Source organism: Ranitomeya imitator, chromosome 6 (genome assembly GCF_032444005.1).
Source record: "Ranitomeya imitator isolate aRanImi1 chromosome 6, aRanImi1.pri, whole genome shotgun sequence".
In the NCBI taxonomy this organism is placed as follows: domain Eukaryota; kingdom Metazoa; phylum Chordata; class Amphibia; order Anura; family Dendrobatidae; genus Ranitomeya; species Ranitomeya imitator.
In genome coordinates, this window is record NC_091287.1 from 377,656,313 (window position 1) to 377,679,228 (window position 22,916).

Genomic DNA, 22,916 nt, shown 5'->3' on the forward strand with positions numbered 1-22,916 from the left:
AGATAAGTTCCTTAGAGGGTCTAGTTTCCAAAATGGGGTCACTTGTGGGGGGTTTCCACTGTTTAGGCACATCATGGGCTCTCCAAACGCGACATGGCGTCCGATCTCAATTCCAGCCAAAGTTAGCTTGAAAAAGTCAAACGGCGCTCCTTTCCTTCTGAGCCCTGCCATACGCCCAAACAGTGGTTCCCCCCAAATATGGGGTATCAGCGTACTCAGGACAAATTGGACAACAACTTTTGGGGTCCAATTTGTCCTTTTACCCTTGAGAAAATAAAAAATTGGGGACTAAACGATCATGTTTGTGGAAAAAATAGGATTTTTTTTTTTCACGCCCGGGCGTTATAAACTTTCGTGAAGCACTTGGGGGATAAAAGTGCTCATGACACATCTAGATAAGTTCCTTAGGGGGTCTAGTTTCCAAAATAGGGTCACTTGTGGGGGGTTTCCACTGTTTAGGCACATCAGGGGGTCGCCAAACGCGACATGGCGTCCGATCTCAATTCCAGCCAAATTTAGCTTGAAAAAGTCAAACGGCGCTCCTTTCCTTCTGAGCCCTGCCATGCGCCCAAAAAGTGGTTCCCCCTCACATGTGGGGTATCAGCGTACTCAGGATAAATTGGACAACAACTTTTGAGGTCCATTTTCTCTTTTTACCCTTGGGAAATTAAAAAGATTATTGCTGAAAGATCATTTTTGTGACTAAAAAGTAAAATGTTAATTTTTTCCTTCCATGTTGCTTCTGCTGCTGTGAATCACCTGAAGGGTTAATAAACTTCTTGAATGTGGTTTTGAGCACCTTGAGGGGTGCAGTTTTTAGAATGGTGTCGCTTTTGGGTATTTTCTGCCATATAGACCCTTCAAAATGACTTCAAATGTGAGGTGGTCCCTAAAAAAAAAATGGTTTTGTAAATTTGGTTGTAAAAATGAGAAATTGCTGGTCAAATTTTAACCCTTATAACTTCCTTGAAAAAAAAAAGTTTGTTTCAAAAATTGTGCTGATGTAAAGTAGACATGTGGGAAATGTTATTTATTAACTATATTGTGTCACATAACTCTCTGGTTTAACAGAATAAAAATTCAAAGTTGGAAAATTGTGAAATTTTCAAAATTTTCGCCAAATTTCCGTTTTTTTCACAAATAAACGCAAGTTATATCGAAGAAATTTTAGCACTATCATGAAGTACAATATGTTACAAGAAAACAATCTCAGAATCGCTAAGATCCGTTGAAGCGTTTCGGAGTTATAACCTCATAAAGGGACAGTGGTCAGAATTGTAAAAATTGGCCTGGTCATTGACGTGCAAACCACCCTTGGGGGTAAAGGGGTTAAAAAAAAAAAAAAAAAAAAAGCAGCAGAAAAATAACAATTCCGCAATGTGTGCACACAGCCTTAAAGTTCACTATTGTGACGATTAATGACGTAAAAGATAAAGAACAGGTAAGTCCTCCTTCACACGTCAGTGTTTAACACGTATGAGAAAAATGGCATCTGTTCCATCGACGTTTTCCATATTGTGTCATCCGGATTTCCTTGTTTAACATCAGTGTTTTTCCGGTATGGATAAAGAAAATCAAATTACAAAGCTTCTCCTATACTATGCATTGTTAAACACAGACTGCACATGGTGCCATTGGTATGATGCAGTGGTCCCCAACTCCAGGCCTCGAGGGCCGCCAACAGTACAGGTTTTCAGGATTTCCTTAGTATTGCACAGGGGTTGGAATCATCACCTGTGCAGATGATCACATTACCACCAATGCAATACTAAAGAAATCCTGAAAATCTGCACTATTGGCGGCCCTCGAGGCCTGGAGTTGGGGACCCCTGGGATGTGTGTGTTTTTCACAGACTCCTAGACTTTTCTTGGCCCTTGTCATTCGTGCTGCTGGAAAAAAACAGACCTGTTTTGCACGGACACACGGTTCTTGTAGAAACACGGACATGTACGTAGCAGCATAGGTTATACTGGCTATGTGTGGAAACTGAAAAGAATGGATACCACACATAGTGAAAACATGGACATGTGAAAGAGGCCTAGTATGCAGTAAACAGCCACTGGGTAAAAGTATGAAATTCTGGGAGGTGGCTCCATGGGAGGAACCCAGCGACAGGGCTGCTTGCCCACAATCAGGAATAGCAGCAATGCTGCATTCTTCTTACAAGCACAGTGGATGGGATTTATAGACATCCCATGCCCACTGTGCTTCTATTTAACTCTGCGTAAATTCACCCTCTGTGCTGGTTTATGAGCCGCCCTGCCGCATGTCAATTTCTGTAGCGCGTCTCCACTGCGTATTTTGAGCAATAGAATGTCATTACATGCAGTAAACCTGCATGAACTAACAAACCGTTGCAATAATTAGGAAACAGAGAAAATGCGCTGCGTCCAAAGCAATACTGTTCCTAATTGTGGGCATGCAGCCTACAGGATAAGTGGGTTTAAGTAAATGAGGTTGATGACACCATATATGAATGTGAAAAAGTGGCACACTGCTGGAGCAAGGAGGTGTATGTGAATTTGCCCTAAATTCTGCTCAATTCAAACCTGATGATGATCTTCTTATTTGTAAACCTTTTCTAAGCTGTAGCGCTTTGGCTTGCCGGAGGCTCACAGATTTTAGTGGGTTAGCTTAGAAGATCATCTGTAACACACAGTCTGGATTGTAGTTGTATAAAGAACATAGTGGGTGAGGTCCTGGCGTGCCTAAAACTGGTTGAGCTGGTATTTCAGCACCACTATGCCAGAAGACCTCAGCATGATGACACTGGGGCTGCTGTCACACGTTCAGTATTTGGTCAGTATTTTACATCAGTATTTGTAAGCCAAAACCAGGAGTGGAACAAATAGAGGAAAAGTATAATCGAAACATATGCACCACTTCTGCATTTATCACCCACTCCTGGTTTTGGCTTACAAATACTGATGTAAAATACTGATCAAATACTGATAGAGTGACGGCAGCCTAAGAAGGAAAATCTGACACATGGTAAAAATGTGCATTTTTTGTTTTTAGAGCCCTTTTACATGAGTGGGTGACTGGTTTAAGGAATGTTCATGGGCATGGTATTCCCTACTATTGCCACATGTAAGCATGCCCAGTGATCAGATAACGGGCAATCTCTTGTTATGCTTGGGGTAGAGATTGACCTCGGCTGTCGGTAATCATGAAGATCAACTCTTAAAGGGTTCACGTCACGATTAATAAGGCCTCATTCAGACATCATTTTTTTCACAAATGTGAAAAAAGTGATCTACCTGTTATAATGTTAAAATGAACAGCATACGGATTGCAGGTGGGCAGCATTAATGTGCTGTTTGTTATTTTTATTGACTTATAGATGATTTTGATTTGTGAAATGTTTCTGTGATTTATTTTTTTTCGGGCACACACACGGTCCACGATCATACATGTAAACAGATCCATAGATTATAATGGATATATAATAATAATAATTTTTATTTATATAGCACCAACATATTCTGCAGCACTTTACAATTAAGCGGGGACATGTACAAACAATAAATTCGGTACGAGTTAAGGCAATTTAAACAGTGACATTAGGAGTGAAGTCCCTGCTCGTAAGCTTACAAGCTACAAGGAAATGGGGGGACACAATAGGTGAAAAGTAATTATTTCAGGTCTGGCAATTATAGTAAATAGGGATTTTCATACAAAGCTGCATGATCCGGTCATCAGCCCGTGTGTTTAGGTGTAATAGTCAAGTATCAAGTGCAGTTATGTGTATGGAGGGTGTGGAGGCAGATGAATAGTAGGGTGCAGTTTCAGAGTAATATTTGGAAGGAGGGAACAGGGCAAAGTTAGTAGAGTAGTTGATGTGGTAGGCTTGTTTGAAGAGATGGGTTTTCAAAGCGCGCTTGAATAGGTCGGGGCTAGGTATCAGTCTGATCGTCTGGGGAAGTGCATTCCAGAGAGCTGGCGCAGCACGAGAGAAGTCTTGGAGACGGAGGTTCGGATTACAGGGGATGCTAGTCTTAGGTCATTTGTAGAACCGAGGGCACGTGTAGGGCGATAGACAGAGATGAGACAGGAGATATAAGGTGGTGCAGAACCGTGGAGAGCTTTGTGGGTGAGAGAGATGAGTTTATACAGGACCCTGTAGCGAATGGGTAGCCAATGTAATGACGGGCACAAGATGGAGGCATCGGTGAAACGGCTGGACAGAAATATGACTCTGGCTGCAGCATTCAATATGGATTGGAGAGGAGAAAGTTTGGTAAGAGGGAAACCGGTCAGAAGAGAGTTGCAGTAGTCCAGATGGGAATGAATGCGAGTAACAGTAAGAGTCTTAGCAGTTTCAAAGGTGAGAAAAGGTCGGATTCTGGAGATGTTTTTAAGATGCAGGTGACAAGAGCGAGTGAGTGATCGGATATAGGGAGTAAAGGAAAGTTTGGTATCGAATATGACCCCAAGACAGCGGGCATGCTGCTTGGGAGTTATGGTTGAACCCTCCAGGGTAATTTTGATGTTGGGTAGAGTGAGGTTAGTAGAAGGGAGAAACACAAGAAGTTCCGTTTTGGAGAGATTTAGTTTCAGGTAGAGGGAGGACATTATGTTAGAGACAGCAGACAGACAATCCTTGGTATTTTGAATTAGGGTAGGGGTGATGTCGGGGGAAGAAGTGTATAATTGGGTGTCATCAGCATAGAGATGATACCGGAACCCATATCTGTTGATTGTTTGTCCAATAGGGGCCGTGTAAAGAGAGAAGAGGAGGGGGCCTAGGACAGAGCCTTGCAGAACCCCGATAGTAAGGGGACGAGGAGGTGAAGAGGAGTCGGCAAAAGATGCAGTGAAGTAGCGGTCAGAGAGGTAGGAGGAGAACCAGGAGAGGGCTGTGTCCTTGAGGCCTATAGAGCGGAGCATAGTGAGGAGGAGCTGGTGATCCAGTGTCAAATGCGGCAGAGAGATCCAGGAGAATCAGCAGAGAGCAATGACCTTTGGATTTAGCTGTTATTAGATCATTCGAGACTTTAGTGAGGGCAGTTTCAGTTGAGTGTAAAGAGCGGAAACCAGATTGTAAGGGGTCAAGAAGAGAGTTATCCGAGAGATAGCGGATTAGACGGGAGTGGATCAAGCATTCCAGGAGTTTAGAGATAAAGGAAAGGTTAGAGACAGGTCTGTAGTTAGCAGTGCAGTTCTGGTCCAGGGATGGCTTTTTGCGTAAAGGGGTTATGATGGCATGTTTAAATGAGGAGGGAAAGATACCTGAAGAAAGAGAGAGGTTAAATATTTTAGTCAGGTGAGTGGTGACCACTGGTGAGAGAGACTGCAGGATATGTGAAGGAATGGGGTCACTGTTGCAGGTTGTAGGCCGAGCAGAAGAAAGCGTGTTTGCATAGTGTGCCAGGGCTGCCGTTGTCTGTGTCGGGTCTTTCTGCGTGTAGAAGGTGCGGCTTCATCTAGGGCATTCTTCAGTGTATTATTGAAGTGTGACAATGCTAAGTCTGGACAGGAGAGGGAGTAGATGGGGGCTAGAGATGTGTGGAGATTGTCCACAAGCTGCTGGGTATTAATGGTACGTGTATTCCGATAAGTGTGGTAAGTGGGGTGTCCTGGGTGAGGAGACAATTCTTGACAGAGAAGAAAAGAAGGTTGTGGTCCGAGAGCGGGAGAGGGGAGTTAGTAAAGTTGTGCAGCGAGCCGGGACGGGAGAATACCAGGTCCAGAGTATTCCCGTCCTCATGCGTAGGAGAATTGGTAAACTGTGAAAGGCCGAATGAAGAAGTTAGAGAAAGAAGATGAGAGGCAGATTGGGAGAGGGGATCATTGATGGGGATGTCACAGGATAGAAAGTGAGTAAGCCAGGTGGCAAAGTGGTCTAGAAACAGGCGGGAGGAGCCTGGAGGGCGATAAACAACCGCCACTCGCAAGTAGAAGGGCTTAAAGTGTCTGACGGCGTGGACTTCAAAGGAAGGAAATGTAAGTGAGGGAATCGGGGGATGACTTGGAAAGCACATTGTCATGAAAGGAGCAAACCAACACCTCCACCCTGTCTGTTCTCAGGTCTGGTGGTATGTGAAAATTTCAGCCCACCAAATGAGAGTGCGGCAGTGGCGGTGGTGTCTGAATGCTGGATCCAGGTTTCTGTAATAGCCAGAAGGTTAAGGGAGATAGAGAGGAAAAGATCGTGAATGTAAGTTAGTTTGTTACACACAGACCGTGCATTCCAGAGAGCACAGTGGAAAGCGATAGGAGAAGGCATGCACTGAATGTTAATAAGATTAGCAGGGTTTCTATATGTAGCTGGAGGAGAGTAATGTATGCTGTTTTAGGGAGGCCCAGGGTTTGGGGAGATGTCACCTGCAACTAGTAGAAGGAGAAAAAACAGAAAGAGCAGGTGGTGGGATGATTTGTATGAACGTTTTGAGTGCTGCATGGCGGTAGTGGCTGGTTTGGAGTGGGTAAGAAATGTCAGTAGAGCTTCAGGGTATGTGCCCATGCTGCGGATTTTCCTGCTGATTTTTCCGCAGCGGATTTGGAAAATCCGCAGTGCAAAACCACTGCGGTTTTCACTGCGGATTATCTTGCGGTTTCTTCTGCGGATTCTTCTGCGGTTTTTCACCAGCACTTTCCTATTGGTGCTGGTTGTAAACCGCTGCGGAATCTGCACAAACAATTGACATGCTGTGGAAAAGTTTCCGCGCGGCTTTTTCCGCAGCATGTGCACAGCGGTTTTTTTTTCCCATAGGTTTACATGGTACTGTAAACTTTGGGAAAACTGCTGCGGATCCGCAGCCGTCAAATCCGCTGCGGATCCGCAGCAAAATCCGCAGCGTGTGCACACAGCCTCAGAGTTATACATGGGAGAGGGGAGAAGGGAGGGGTGGATATAGAGAGAGTGCCCAGAATGTGTTAAAGTGCGGGCGAGTTGTGAGAAAGCAGAAGTCAAAACAAATAAGAAACAGATTGATATGATCAATGCATAATGTAGTATGACTGACCAAGAAGCATGAGGCCATGTTCACACAGTGCGTTTTTTACTGCGGAACCGCAGCGGTTTTGCCGCTGCGGTTCCGCAGCTGTTTTCCATGCAGGGTACATAACAATGTAACCCTATGGAAAACAGTCACTGCTGTGCACATGATCCGGAATTTCGTTTAAAAAGCCGCGCAGAATAGCTGCGGCAAAAAAGGAGCATGTCACTTCTTTTTCCTGAACCGCAGCGGTTCTGCACCCATAGACCTCCATTGTGAGGTCAAAACCGCAGTAAAACCCGCAGATCAAAAATATATCTGCGGGTTTTACTGCGATTTGATGTGCAGAACCGCTGCAGCAGGAAGTGCGGGGGAGCGGGCGGAAGTGCGTGGGCGGAGTGTGGCTGCCCGCCCCCCGTGCTCCGATGCCCCCCCCCCCAGTGCTCCGATGCCCCCCCCCCGTGCCCTAATCTCCCCACCTTATACTTACCCGGCGTCCCGGTGTCCGTCCGGCCGTCTTCTCCCTGGGCGCCGCCATCTTGCAAAATGGCGGGCGCATGCGCAGTGCGCCCGCCGAATCTGCCGGCTGGCAGATTCGCTCCAAAGTGCATTTTGATCACTGAGATAGGTTATATCTCAGTGATCAAAATAAAAAAATAGTAAATGACACCCCCCCCCACTTTGTCACCCCCATTGGTAGGGACAATAAAAAAATTAAGAAATTATTTTTTTTTTTTTTTTTTTTTTCACTAAGGTTAGAATAGGGGTAGGGGTAGGGTTAGGGTTAGGGTTAGAAAACTGCATAAAAAAAAAGGATCAAAAAACGCATCATAAAAGGACAAAAAAGGACCAAAAAAAGGACCTGCGTTTTCTGCCAAGAGCTGCAGTTTTTTAAAAAAACAGTCCTGAAAAAAAAAGGATGGAAATCCTGAACGTGTGAACATACCCTGATTGTTTGGAAAACTTATGCATCTTACCTGTCTCCTGCCCTGTCCAACTGCCATTTTCTAACTGCCAAGCACTTAAAATCTGTTGCACGCGCGAACCCGCACGCGTGCTATCCCAGCCAGACTAAATATATATGAAATGGAGTGACTGCTAACATCAGGAACCAAATGGCCACAGCAATTAACCAATTAGCATAAGACCAGAGCAGGCATTACTATGCAGGGTAAACAACCAATGCTGAACAAGGCCATAAAACAGTGGGACAAAGGAAAAAAAAAACCAAAAAAAAAAACACGAGTGATGGATAAAATACCATGTGTATAGCTTGCTAAATATGGTTCAGTTCACACTTGCAGTCAGCACACAAATGGATGGGTGGATAAAATACCATGTGCATAGCTTGCTAAAAATGCTTCTGTTGACACTTGCAGTCAGCACACAAATGGATGGATAAAATACCATGTGCATAGCTTGCTAAATACGGTTCAGTTCACACTTGCAGTCAGCACACAAATGGATGGATTGATAAAATACATGTTCTCAGGTCATTTCAGGCAAAACCATAATTAATAATAATTATTCTAACCTTGAAAAATACATATAGAACACACATGAAAAACTTTTGTCTAGGTTATCTGAATCATTCAGACAACTTTTACATGAAAAAAAAAAAAAAAAAAAGAAATCTTCGTGTTTTTGACACTTTCAGCATCGGAGAGCTCTCCGTTCTGGTTAGTGGCCCAACCATGATGCTGGTCTGAACTTTAATCAGGAGGCTGGGGAATCGTGCCCTCCTGAAGATGAAAAATGAGAAAACGCCTTTAATGTTGGGTTGTTCTGCTAGCCTCTACTTATTTTTCAGGAAAAATGTTGTATTATATAACATTACCTGAAAAAAAAAATCCACAGCCATCTTGATCTAGAAATTCCCATTGTCGTCAGTCTGCCCTGCAAGGACCTTTTGGCAGTTTGTCCAGATTAAACGAGTGCTTTAAAGAGCAGGAATCCCAATAAATATGGTATCTGATCCCCACTATATGTTTTTCTTCACCCACTACGCCCTGCAGAATAACATCCACATATAAAAAAGGCTCAGTGCATGCAGTGTTTGTACCCACTGTCTGGCACATGCACTCAGGAGGTTCGCACCTGACAGTAGTCAGACGGAATGACTGAGACCAAATGGAAAAATGTATATTGCCTGCTATATACAGTGCTCAAAAAAATAAAGGGAACACTAAAATCCCACATCCTAGATATTACTGAATGAAATATTCCAGTTGTAAATCTTTATTCATTACATAGTGGAATGTGTTGAGAACAATAAAACCTAAAAATAATCAACATAAATCACAACTAATATCCCACGGAGATCTGGCGTTGGAATGATACTCAAAATCAAAGTGGAAAATGAAGTTACAGGCTGATCCAACTTCAGTGGAAATGCCTCAAGACAAGGAAATTATGCTTAGTAGTGTGTGTCGCCTCCACATGCCTGTATGACCTCCCTACAATGCCTGGGCATGCTCCTGATGAGGCGGCGGATGGTCTCCTGAGGGATCTCCTCCCAGACCTGGACTTGAGCATCCGCCAACTCCAGGACAGTCTGCGGTGCAACGTGACATTGGTGGATGGTGCGAGACATGATGTCCCAGATGTGTTCAATTGGATTCAGGTCTGGGGAACAGGCGGGCCAGTCCATAGCTTCAATGCCTTCATCTTGCAGGAACTGCTGACACTCCAGCCACATGAGGTCTGGCATTGTCCTGCATTAGGAGGAACCCAGGGCCAACCGCGCTAGCATATGGTCTCACAAGGGGTCTGAAGATCTCATCTCGGTACCTAATGGCAGTCCGGCTACATCTGGTGAGCACAGCTCCAAAGAAATGCCACCCCACACCATTACTGACCCACTGCCAAACCGGTCATGCTGAAGGATGTTACAGGGAGCAGATCGCTCTCCATGGCGTCTCCAGACTCTGTCACGTCTGTCACATGTGCTCAGTGTGAACCTGCTTTCATCTGTGAAGAGCACAGGGCGCCAGTGGTGAATTTGCCAATCCTGGTGTTCTGTGGCAAATGCAATCGTCCTGCACGGTGTTGGGCTGTGAGCACAACCCCCATCTGTGGACGTTGGGCTCTCTGACCATCCTCATGGAGTCGGTTTCTAACTGTGAAGACACATGCACATTTGTGGCATGCTGGAGGTCATTTTGCAGGGCTCTGGCAGTGCTCCTCCTGTTCCTCCTTGCACAAAGGCTGAGGTAGCGGTCCTACTGCTGTGTTGTCGCCCTCCTTACTTATATGCTATGTAGGGTGCTTAGTAGGATATATATGCAGTCCTTATGGGTATAATATATAATATGCCTGCCCGATGATATAATTTGATATGTGCACGAACAGATTTTTTTAAGTACGTATATACATATTAATATTATCTGATTTTATATGTTTTACAAGTTTCTGTACATTTATGGTTTGATATTTAGCCACTAAATAAATAAATATTAATATATTTGCAATACTCTCTGTTGTGATGGTCCTTGGTATGACTATGTTGGGAGCACGATTCTTTTAGTTCATACCTGCCAGACAGAGGATAAAATGAGACCCTTTTGGCCTTTCTCTGATCAACAGCGGTCTATGGAAACATTAAAGCACCACTCCAGTGTTTCTTTTTGTTTCGTCGCTAGACTGATACCACTATCCTCAGTTCCCTGACCCTAATAATATACTTACCATCCACTGTCTTCTGCTCTTCCCATCGCTGCTCCGGTCCCGTGCCGCCATCTTGTGATTGCATCTTTTGACTGACCGGAAGTCAGAGGTAACAGTCACAAGCTCTGAATTTAAGTCTGATAGCCAGAACAAGGCTCTCGTAGATTTGCATTGAGTAGTGACTTCTCGATAGCCCAGCAAATACTCGAGCAATCCGGCTGTCAGAATCTGCAGGAGACGACCGCAGCTGCACCAGTAAGAGATGAAGACAGTGGCTGGTAAGTATAATACTGGGAGCAGGGAACTGAAGTGGTCCTTTAAAATATTTGTTGGGAGGAGAGAGTTCTTTCCGAGATATCCTGTAGGCATAGACGTGGTGTGCATTTTAACATAAAGATGTGTTTACTTTTAATTGAATCCTTTTAAGGCCATGTTCACACAGTGCGTTTTTTACCGCGGAACCGCGGCGGTTTTGCCGCTGCGGTTCCGCAGCTGTTTTCCATGCAGGGTACAGTACACTGTACCCTATGGAAAACAGGACACACTGTGCACATGGTCCGGAAATTGTAAAAAAAAAGCCGCGCTGAATAGCTCCCGGAAAAAAGAAGGAGCATGTCAATTCTTCTTCCTGAACCGCAGCGGTTCTGCACCCATAGACCTCCATTGTGAGGTCAAAATCGCAGTAAAACCCGCAGATCAAAAATATATCTGCGGGTTTTACTGCGATTTGATGTGCAGAACCGCTGCAGCAGGAAGTGCGGGGGAGCGGGCGGAAGTGCGTGGGCGGAGTGTGGCTGCCCCCCCGTGCTCCGATCCCGCCCCCCCGTGCTCCGATGCCCCCCCCCGTGCTCCGATGCCCCCCCCCCAGTGCTCCGATGCCCCCCCGTGCCCTAATCTCCCCCCCTTATACTTACCCGGCGTCCCGGTGTCCGTCCGGCCGTCTTCTCCCTGGGCGCCGCCATCTTGCAAAATGGCGGGCGCATGCGCAGTGCGCCCGCCGAATCTGCCGGCCAGCAGATTCGCTCCAAAGTGCATTTTGATCACTGAGATATAACCTATCTCAGTGATCAAAATAAAAAAATAGTAAATGACACCCCCCCCACTTTGTCACCCCCATTGGTAGGGACAATAAAAAAATTAAGAATTTTTTTTTTTTTTTTTTCACTAAGGTTAGAGTAGGGGTAGGGTTAGGGTTAGGGGTAGGGTTAGGGTATTTTCAGCCATTTTAGCCCTAAAAAGCTTCCTAGGAAACACACAGTAAAAAAAGGATAAAAAAACGCATCAAAAAACGCATCAAAAAACGCATCAAAAACGCATCAAAAAAGGACAAAAAAAGGACCTGCGTTTTCTGCCAAGAGCTGCAGTTTTTAAAAAAAACTGTCCTGAAAAAAAAAGGATGGAAATCCTGAACGTGTGAACATACCCTAATAGCCTGAGTGGTAACATTGTTTTCTATAGACAGGCACAATGAAACGATCGTGACTTCACCAGAGATGGAAACGTATGTACATGGAGGTCATATATTTCTGGATTCCCTGTGATCGACACAAACATGGCTGCAATGAAGTCTGGACTTGGTACAAAAAAGAGTTCCCGCCTTAACAGGAACATTGTGGTTTGGTTAAAGTGCCTTGGTTGTATATTTTTCACTATTTTTTTCTGCGAGTTCTTGGTTTACTACTTTGTCATAATCCAGTGTCACTGGCCAGACTTGAAGACTAGTACCAGTCCACCACCATCTCCACTGAAGGCTATGTTCTTATCAGATACTCATCTGCTTGGGGAAATCACTGGCCATTGGTTTGACAAATTCAGACGGTAAGAACTGAGAGGATGTGGAATACCATTAGTTATATGCTTTATTTTTACTAATTAAGCAGTAAAACTGCATCAAAGACAATCGAACACGAGGAGCTAAGCAATGTTATTAAAGAAGTATTACCATTTCGTACATTTCTGGCAGAGATACCTTTGTCACTAAAGGTACCCGCATGTGTCTTCAGAATGTGGGCCCCATTGTATGCTGCTTTTAGTGGAGAGGTGGTCGACGTGGAAACTCTGACCACCTGTTCACAGATCGTGGAGCGCTTCAGCATCTCATTCGCAAAATACATGAAGGTCCCATTGCTTTTATTATACACTTATGGCATATCCTAAGTTCATACAATCAGTATTTGATATTCTATTGTTGCTACAGAACTTCTGCACCAATTAATTTACTTGTATATTTTCATTGCATTTTTTCCAGCTGCAATAAGAGAAATTGATTTGTTGCAGATTTGAAAAATGCATAAAAAAGCACCGTGCACATGAGATATATAGATATAGCGCATTACAACTTGAACAAAGAGAGAAAATGCGCAGCTGAAAAAAAAACTCCCCAGATACTGAACTTGGCATTGTTCAGCAATATGTTGTTTTAGTTGAAAAATATGCACCTACATTTTTTTTTTTTATTCTCCAATATATCTGAAACAAAAACATGGATTTATGATTACCTTTTAGGAAAGCCACCAATATCTGATTGGTGGGGGTTCAACACCTGACACAACCATTGATAAGGTCCTTTGCACCCTCACCTATCAGGTATTCATGACCTATCCTAACTATAAGCCAGCACTATAGAAGTCTTGGACAACACCATTAAAGGGAATCTGTCACCAAATTTTGGCCCTATAAGCTTCAGCCACCACCATCAGGGGCTTGTCTACGGCATTCTGTAAGTCAGATTATACTCACCGGGGTAGTCCGGTCTGATGGGCGTCGCAGGGCCGGGTCCAGCACCTCTCATCTTCATGCGATGACTAACTAACTTTTTTTCTTATCTTTCAAGTTACATCGGGGGCTTATCTACAGCATTACAGAATGCTGTAGATAAGCCCCTGATGGCGGTGGCCGCAGTTTATAGGGCCAAAATTAGGTGACAGATTCCCTTTAAGGATGGCTTGTGGAATATGCAAATTATAATTCTAAGCAAGTGGAAACACTGCCTGGAAGCTAATCTTGCAGTGCCCTTTATGTGCCCAATTTGGAAAGGGTGCATCATCCCAAGTCTTCCCAAAATGTTGGGCTTGTGCAGTGAAAGTCTACATCCAGGGTTGGCAATAATGTATCAAGTCCTCAGGGTTGTCAATGCAATCATATACTCTGTGGGCTAAGTGTGCAGAACGCATTACCTCTAGGTCCAGTGTCTTCACCTTCTTGACTTCGTACTAGAAATTTGTGTACAGAATAAATTATCTTCAAAATTGAGCCAGCGAAGTTTTACCATGTAGAGACACCAGAATTTACGGTAAGTGGTTTGCCATTGTGGGAAAGAATATCGTTAGGCTATGTGCACACTTTGCGGATTTTGCTGCGGATCCGCAGTGGATTTGACCGCTTCGGATCCGCAGCAGTTTCCCATGAGTTTACAGTACAATGTAAACCTATGGGAAACAAAAAACGCTGTGCACATGCTGCGGAAAAAACGCGCGGAAACGCAGCGGATTACATTCCGCAGCATGTCACTTCTTTTCTGCGGATTTTCACCTGCTTCAATAGGAAAATGCAGATGAAAATCCGCATAAGAAACCCCAGTAAAAACCGCGATAAATCCGCAGTAAAAACCACGACGGGTTTTCACTGCGGATTTTGGAATTCCGCTGCGGAAAATTCCGCAGTGGAATCCGCAAAGTGTGCACATAGCCTTAAGGTGCCCCCCAAAAAATCAAGGGGTGCCAGTAGGGTAACATGGCAACAAGGAGCTTACTGAAGGCCCCTGTCGCTGCCATATTGCTACTTCTTTGAAACCCAAACAAGATAATTAACTTCTCCATTTACTGCATAACCAGAGTTGTGCAGTACATTGTGCAAGGCATCACCGTTTCACGTTCCCTTGGGTTACTAAGAAAAATAAGAAAGCCGGAAGTGCTGGCCTTTTAGCAACAAAGCAGTAGGGAGTTTTTTTTTATTTAGATATGTTTCGTGGTAATAGCACAAGAGCAAAGAAAAAATGCACAATTGGCTCACTGTTCGACAGGGTATTATATACTTGTGGTCTTCAATTAGTTGATTCGTATGGTACACGAATAATTAAGCCAGGTCCAAAGCTTGTAAGGCAGGGTGAAAAGATCTATATCCAGCTCCAATACAAGTACTTAAGTTCAACTTTTACTCCATCTTTGTTAAAAAAAAACATATTGGGGAAAAAATATTTGAAATGGAAACATGTGGCCTATGAATTTCCTTGGTTAAAAACCCATAATGGGTTGTTAATGCCACATGTTTCTATTTTAAATATTATTTGACGAAAATGGAATATAAATTGGATTTTACTTGTATTGAATCTGGAAATACCTCTTAAGGACCCTGTCATATATCCTGGTAGTCTTTTATTTTAGATTTATCAGCGCAATACAAAAAAATTGTTTTTAAAGGTGTACTTGGTGTCACATATTTAATTCTATGTCTGTCTGACTGATAAAGTAGTCAAGTATTAACATTATGACTATACCAATCTATGGGGTAATGTTTCTCCATGTGGATAGTGCCAATGCTGCATAAGGAGACTTAAGGCCATGCAATGCTGCTCTGGGAATTTAAATATGCAAATTACGTCTTTAAAAAAGAAGAGGACAGGAGCTCTAGCACCACCTATTGGATGTAGCAATCCTAAAAGTCAATGTCTACTTCTTAAAGGGAACTTGTCACCTCCAAAATGGAAGGTGAGCTAAACCCACCGGCATCAGGGGCTTATCTACAGCATTCTGTAATGCTGTAGATAAGCCCCTGATGTATCCTGAAAGATGAGAAAAAGAGGTTATATTATACTCACCCAGGGGCGGTCCCACTGCAGTCCGGTCTGATGGGCGTCGCGGTCCGGTCCGGGGCCTCCCATCTTCATAGGATGATGTCCTCTTCTTGTCTTCATGCTGCGGCTCCGGCGCAAGCGTAGTTTGTTTGCCCTGTTGAGGGCAGAGCAAAGTACTGCAGTGCGCAGGCGATGGGCCTCTCTGACCTTTCCCGACGCTTGCGCACTGCAGTACTTTGCTCTGCCCTCAACAGGGCAGACAAAGTACGCCTGCGCTGGAGCTGCAGCGTGAAGACAAGAAGAGGCCGTGATCATAAGACGATGGGCGACGCGGTCCGGTCGGGGCTTCCCATCGTACCGGACCGCCCCGGGTGAGTATAATCTAACCTCTTTTTCTCATCTTTCAGGTTACATCGGGGGCTTATCTACAGCATTACAGAATGCTGTAGACAAGCCCCTAATGCCAGTGGGCTTAGCTCAAATTCCATTTTGGGGGTGACAGGTTCCCTTTAATATAACTTAGGATAAGAAGCCAAACTAAAAATATGCTATATGCATTAATTTCCCAGAGAAGCATTATATAACCTATGTTTCCTTATGCATGCTTCTCAATCTCCATTACGAGAAGGGTTACCCTTTAGACCCACCATCAGAGGCATCTCACCAAGACAAATCAGCTTTGCACTGATGAGAGTGAAAACACCCTAAAGAATGTGTCTGCAAATCCAGTATCTAATTTGGCTTCTTATCCTAAATCATGTGGCAAGTCTCCTTAAAGAATTGATATTGACTTTTAGGATTGTTACCCCCAATAGGTAGCACAAAAATTCCAGTCCTTTTCCTCTTTTTGAGGAGCGGATTTGCATATACTGATCTATAAGTTTTAAAGTTCTTGCTTCCTGTTTTTGTACATTAATTTTTCTAATCCGCTGTAGAAAACGGTCTGTGAACATGCGATGCGCCAAGTTTCCTAATTTCGTTTACTGCTGGAGGAAGTTTCCAAATTCTGATAATGTTTTCTTTGGTTAGGGAATGGCAGATGGAGCGGGCATATCAGAGTGCCATTTGGTTACTACAACCGGATATTGTTTTTATTCTTGGGGATCTGTTTGATGAGGGTAAATGGAGCAACTCTAAGGTAACATATCTAACAATGATGCTATTTTGGAATGAAAGTGTGTGTGTAAAAGACCCAATAATCTTTTCTAGTTCTGATTACAGGCTCGACCAGCTATAATCCCAAAGCCCACAAGAAAATATTGCAGAATTTTGGATAGTATCGCAGAATACAGAGACATAGTTTGTGATGCTATCACACATTTCACACTGGGGGAACTTTGCCATTCCAAAGGTCAGGGAGGGGAGCAGCTTTATTCCACTGCTGGAGGCATAGATTTGGCTCCAAAGTAATACTAGACACACAGATAAGGACCTGTATGCACCTAGCATGCCCTTCTCTGGGTGAGGCTACTTTCACACTAGCGTGTTTATGGGAAAAAACGCATCCTGCAAAGTTGTTTGCAGGATTCGTTTTTGCCCCATAGATTAACATTAGTGACGCATTGCGACGCACTGCCACACGTCGCAACCGTCGTGCAACGGTTGCGCCGTGTTGTGGCGGACCGCCGAGAGCAAAAAACGCTACATGTAACGTTTTTTTGCTGCCGATGGACCGCTTTTTCCGACCGAAAAAAGTCAATTTTCCATCTAAATTTTTTATTTTAGTCAGTGATTAGAATAACCAAACTCCTCAATGTACAAAAATAAATTTATTTCTGACATTTCCCCCCAAAAATATCAGTGACCAATATATCCACCCTTCTGTTCAATAATAGTCATAAACCTTCCATCCATGGAGTCTGTCAGTTTCTTATGCTAGGTTCCCATTGCGTTAATGGGACCGCGCTAACGGACAGCGTTGCACAGCGAAATTAACGCCGTGCAACGCATCCGTTAGCGCGCCCATTAACAGCAATGGGGACGCGCATCACTAGCGTGTGTCATTTTCGGCACGCGCTAGCGATGTGCTGGTGTTTTGTGGCGCGCCGCGGACGCTGCTTGCAGCGTCCGAGGCGCGCCCGAGGTTCGTTCCCCGCTCTTGTGAGGACGTTTAACGTGACCCCTTTTAAAACATTGCGTCAGCGCAATCCGCTAGCGCTAGGCGCTAAACGGATTGCTCTAACGCAATCTGAACCTAGCCTTAGGCTGTGGTTGATGCTGCCCAAAAAAGTTGATCAACAGATTCTCAGACACTGTTCTGAGAGGTGTTCGGTTTTTCTTTACCGTAACCTTCCCGTTTAAGAAGGGCCCACAAGTTGTCAATAGGATTAGCTCAGGTGAGGAAGGTGCCATATCATTATTATATATTCTTTTCAACCCTTTTCTGACCTCGGACGGGATAGTACGTCCGAGGTCAGAACCCCCGCTTTGATGCCGGCTCCGGCGGTGAGCCTATATCAAAGCCGGGACATGTTAGCTGTTTTGAACAGCTGACGTGCGCGCAATAGCGGCGAGTGGAATCGCGATCCACCCGCCGCTATTAACTAGTTAAAAGCCGCTGTCAAATACTGACAGCGGCATTTAACTACCGCTTCCGGCCGTAAATGCGCGCATCGCCGACCCCCGTCACATGATCGGGGGTCAATGATGCGTCAGGATAGTAACCATAGAGGTCCTTAAGACCTCTATGGTTGCTGATGCTGGATTGCTATGAGCGCCACCATGTGGTCGGCGCTCATAGCAAGCCTGCAATTCAGCTACATAGCAGCGATCTGATGATCGCTGCTATGTGGCTGAGCCGATCGAGTTGTGCCAGCTTCCTCCCATGAAGGCTATTGAAGCATGGCAAAAGTAAAAAAAAAAAAAAATGTTTAAAGAAATATGAAATAAATAAAAAAAAATATAAAAGTTTAAATCACCCCCCTTTCACCCCATTCAAAATAAAAAATAAAAAATCAAACCTGCACATATTTGGTATCACCGCGTTCAGAATCGCCCGATCTATCAACAACAAAAAAAAAGGATTAACCTGATCGCTAAATGGCGTAGCGAGAAAAAAATTCGCAAAAATTGTTTTTTTTTGGTCGCTGCGACATTGCATTAAAATGTAATAACAGGCGATCAAAAGAACTATCTGCACCAAAATGGTATCACTAAACTCATCAGTTTGGCTTGCAAAAAATAAGCCCTCACCCGACCCCAGATCACGAAAAATGGAGACGCTACGGGTATCGGAGAATGGCGCATTTTTTTTTGTTTTTAGCACAGTTTGGAATTTTTTTTCACCACTTAGTTAAAAAATAACCTAGACATGTTTGGTGTCTATGAACTGGTACTGACCTGGAGAATCATAATGACAAGTCAGTTTTAGCATTTAGTGAACCTAGCAAAAAAGCCAAACAAAAAACACGCATGGGATTGCACTTTTTCTTTGCAATTTCACCGCACTTGGAATTTTTTTCCCATTTTTTAGTACATGTCATGGTAAAACCAATGATGTCGTTCAAAAGTACAACTCGCCCCGCAAAAAAATAAGCCCTCACATGGCCATATTGACGGAAAAATAAAAAAGTTATGGCTCTGGGAAGGAGGGGAGTGAAAAACGAACACGGAAAATCCCATGGTCATGAAGGGGTTAAGGCCTTTACTGGCTAGTCAATAAGTGGAGTACTTTGATGAATGCAATGGAGTTTGTCCTGCATAAAAATCAGTGGTTTTCTTGAAAGATGCAGACTTTTCCCTATACCACTGCTTGAAGAAAATGTCTTGTAAAAACTGGCAGTAGGTGTGAAATTGATTTTTGAGTACATCTACTGAAAAGGTCCAACTAGCCGATCTTTATGGCATCTTACGGGGGGCTAAGTGGAGATCTGTGCCCGTTACTGATCCAGCCATGGGCCCATCCATCTGGTCCGTTGAGTCATTCTCATTTTATCAGTTTATAAAACCTTTGAAAAATCTGACTTCAGATATTTCTCGGCCCCGTCTTGATGTTTCTTTCTGTGTCTTGTTCAGTGGTGGTCAGGTTTCAGCCTTCCTTACCTTGGACGTGTCTCTGAGCACTGAACACCTTCTACTTATGTGCTCTCCAGGTTGATTGCTGTTCTGGAATATGACAGCACTGGTGGAAAATGGCTTCCTGTTTGCTTCACATTTGATTCTTCTCACATCTTTGACAGTTAATGTGCTTGTTTACTTAACAGTGTTGCAAAAAAATGTGTTAACAATTTGGAACAATACTTTGGAGATTTCTGTGATTACGCCCCAATGTCATAGCATTTTCAAAAGTACTGCATCCCTCTGTAAAATCTCTTTTTGGCCCATTTGGCACACTTTAATAAAGGTTGTCAATATTCTTGGGCCATACCCTCCTTCATTACACAAATACACATCACCTGATCGGCTTCACCCAATAAACATTCAGCATGGAGCTGGAAAATCTGCATAAATATGATATGGTCAAATTACTCACACGCTTAATAACTCTGTTCACAGTATGTATCGAAACTTCTTTTGGAATCCCGAAAAAATTGTATTGTGATGTTAATATAAAAAAAACCCCTGAAAGTCACTGTGGACGCATTTTTGTACATGGAAACCCTAACGTATTGCTTGGCAGAGAGAGCTGTATTAGTGTGAACCTTGTCCAATAAGACTGCCCACAGGAACGTTAAAGATAAAAAAACATAAAAATATCTACAGCAAAATCTGTCTTTAACAATATCTTATCTGCCATATCTCTCAGGTAACTAAAAATATCCAAGTTCTCAATTGGTCACAGTTCACTTCTCTGGGCTATTCTCAGCCTGAGCTGTAAATATTAAGGTGATTTGTAGTATGCCTGTCAGGAGAAACAATGGTTTGTTTGTCGTGTGACTGCCAACCTGATTAGAAAGGAAGATAGTCAGAAAATGAGCATTCCTAGGAATTCTCAATTAAGGATATTGGCCAGTCTAATTGTGCCGTTAGAGGTAGTCGTTTTACTACACACATTGTTATGTTGTCCTTCTTTTAAATCAAATCGTACAATTGACTCTCCTGTAATCTCACACATTCTATACTTTTTTTTTTATGGAAAGCATAATGGCAGATTGTCTTCTAAATTTGTGCATTATTCTTAAATCATGTGATCTTATTAGCAATTTATTTGCTTCCTATTTAGTTACAGAAGTTCAATTGAAGTGGTCATCAGAAAATTACCTTTTCTTTAAATCAAGTTTTCTATGAGATATATATACTATATAATTGTCTAAGGGTCACTTCGTCTTTCTGTCGGTCTGTCACAGATATTCATTGGTCGCGGCCTCTGTCTGTCATGGAAATCCAAGTCGCTGATTGGTCACGATATGAAAAAAATTGCCTATTTTTATTTTCTTGCTAAATACATGTAAATGCGAAAACTTGATTTAAACAATAGGTAATTTTCTTATTATAGCTTCCCTTTAAAGATGTTGATGACCTATTCTTAGCTTTGTTCTCTGCTCTGTTCAGTTTATGTCCTGCACCTGGAGGCACTAATAACCAATGATAACACTGATCTGATATAGATGACCTATTCTTATTGGTAGGTCATCAGTATCCTATGCCTGGAAACCCTTTTAAAGGTGGGCAATTAGAGCCAATGGGCACATAACCTAAAACTGCCCAGATATGCACAGTGGAATACTTGGCATGGTCGATAACCCCATATTGTAAACTGTGTGGTCCCAGACCGTCATGGTACCTGATACTGCTCATTAACTTTTTTTTTTTCCCCCTTAGGCATGGGAAGATGATGTTGCTCGATTTCAGTCTATGTTCAGACACCCTCCTCATATGGAGCTACTAGTTGTTGTAGGAAATCATGACATTGGATTTCATTATGAGTATGTTTTGACTTGGGTATAGTGCTTGAAATATAGAAAATTATTGGAAATGTGCCCATGTGACCAAATGGTAGCTTATCGGTTGAGTATGCCATATGAGTTTGGAGAGCCACTCGTGCTGAAAATGCTGATTCCACAGGCGTAGCTAGGGGTTCAGCTCAGGCGAGCAAAACACCTGAGTGGGCCCCTAACCAGGTAACCTTGATTACAGCTACGATGACGCACCCTAATTGTGGCTTTAGGGGAACCTCAGGTGATGACTGTGTTATTACTGAAAATAAATCTCTATACGAACGCTGATATATTATAAGACGAACGCTGATATTACCGCCATATGGTGATCACAGAGTGGTAGATGTCAGTGCTGCAGAACATATAAGAGGTTACAGTACAGTTACAGATGGCGACTTACCACTGACGCTCTTTCTGATGGAGTTGTTCACTTTTTCCATTTTTCCAACTGGTCCAGACTGAGATAACGTCCTCAGCCAGGACTGGTCTGCAGAGATTACAACAAAGACACATTTAAGTTCTCACATTTCCTGTACAGTCCCCATCTATTCCCAACCTGCACAATCTCCTCATCCTACTGATACCCCAATGCTGAGCTGAGCTGGTTCTTTGGTGGCAAAAACATTAATATGCTTCATAACCTGTAACCTACTTCTAGTCTTCTTCTGACCCTGCTGATAGGTCACTCTTGATATGACATCTTTGGTGTCAGTGGTGCACCTACAACCTCTGGCAAAAATTATGTAATCACCGGCCTTGGAGAATGTTCATTCAGTTGTTTAATTTTGTAGAAAAAAAGCAGATCCCAGATATGGCACAAAACTAAAGTCATTTCAAATGGCAACTTTCTGGCTTTAAGAAACACTAAAAGAAATGAAAAACAAAAAATGTGGTAGTCAAGAATGGTTAGTTTTTTTAACCAAGCATAGGGGAAAAATTATGAATTCACTCAATTCTGAGGGTAAACATTATGGCATTATCATCTTGAAAAATGATTTCATCATCCCCAAATATCCTTTCAATTGAGATAGGAAAAGTGTCCAAAATATCAACATAAACCTGTGCATTTATTGAAGATGTAATGACAGCCATCTCCCCAGTGCCTTTACCTGACATGCAGCCCCATATCATCAATGACTGTGGAAATTTGACTGTTCTCTTCAGGCAGTCATCTTTATAAATCTCTTTGGAACGGCACCAAGGAAAAGTTTCAGCATCATCACCTTGCCCAATGTAGATTCACGATTCATCACTGAATATGACTTTCATCCAGTCATCCACAGTCCACAATTGCTTTTCCTTAACCCATTGTAACCTTGTTTTTTTTCAGTTTAGGTGTTAATGATGGCTTTCGTTTAGTTTTTCTGTATGTAAATCCCATTTCCTTTAGGCGGTTTGTTACAGTTCAGTCACAGACGTTGACTCCAGTTTTCCAGGCGGGGCAGGGGTCTGCTGGCCGGCCGCGCTCATATGCTGAGATGTGCGGCCGTTGCGGTGGTGGCGCCTGCCAGTGCGGCGGCGGGGGTGTGTGTGGGTCTGCCGAAGGTGCTGGAGTGTGCGGGCGGGGGTCTGCGGGGCTGTGCGGTGGGGTCATTGGTGTGTGTGTGTCTCTGTGTGCAGGCATCGTCCGATGGGACTACA

General features: G+C 43.5%; 1 protein-coding gene across 12 annotated transcripts in view; it reads left to right on the forward strand.

The window, feature by feature from the left end:
* The window catches only part of MPPE1 (metallophosphoesterase 1), a 107,570-nt gene that overhangs the window by 23,908 nt on the left and 60,746 nt on the right, over positions 1–22,916 (forward strand). For 11 of the 12 annotated variants that reach the window (XM_069731025.1, XM_069731032.1, XM_069731035.1 and 8 more), the window contains 3 exons: positions 12,066–12,425; positions 16,429–16,537; positions 21,160–21,263. In XM_069731025.1, the coding sequence (XP_069587126.1) occupies positions 12,160–12,425; positions 16,429–16,537; positions 21,160–21,263 (479 nt within the window). In that variant the 5' untranslated portion in view covers positions 12,066–12,159. The remainder of the gene's footprint in view (positions 1–12,065; positions 12,426–16,428; positions 16,538–21,159; positions 21,264–22,916) is intronic. The other variant, XM_069731037.1, reaches the window with a different exon arrangement.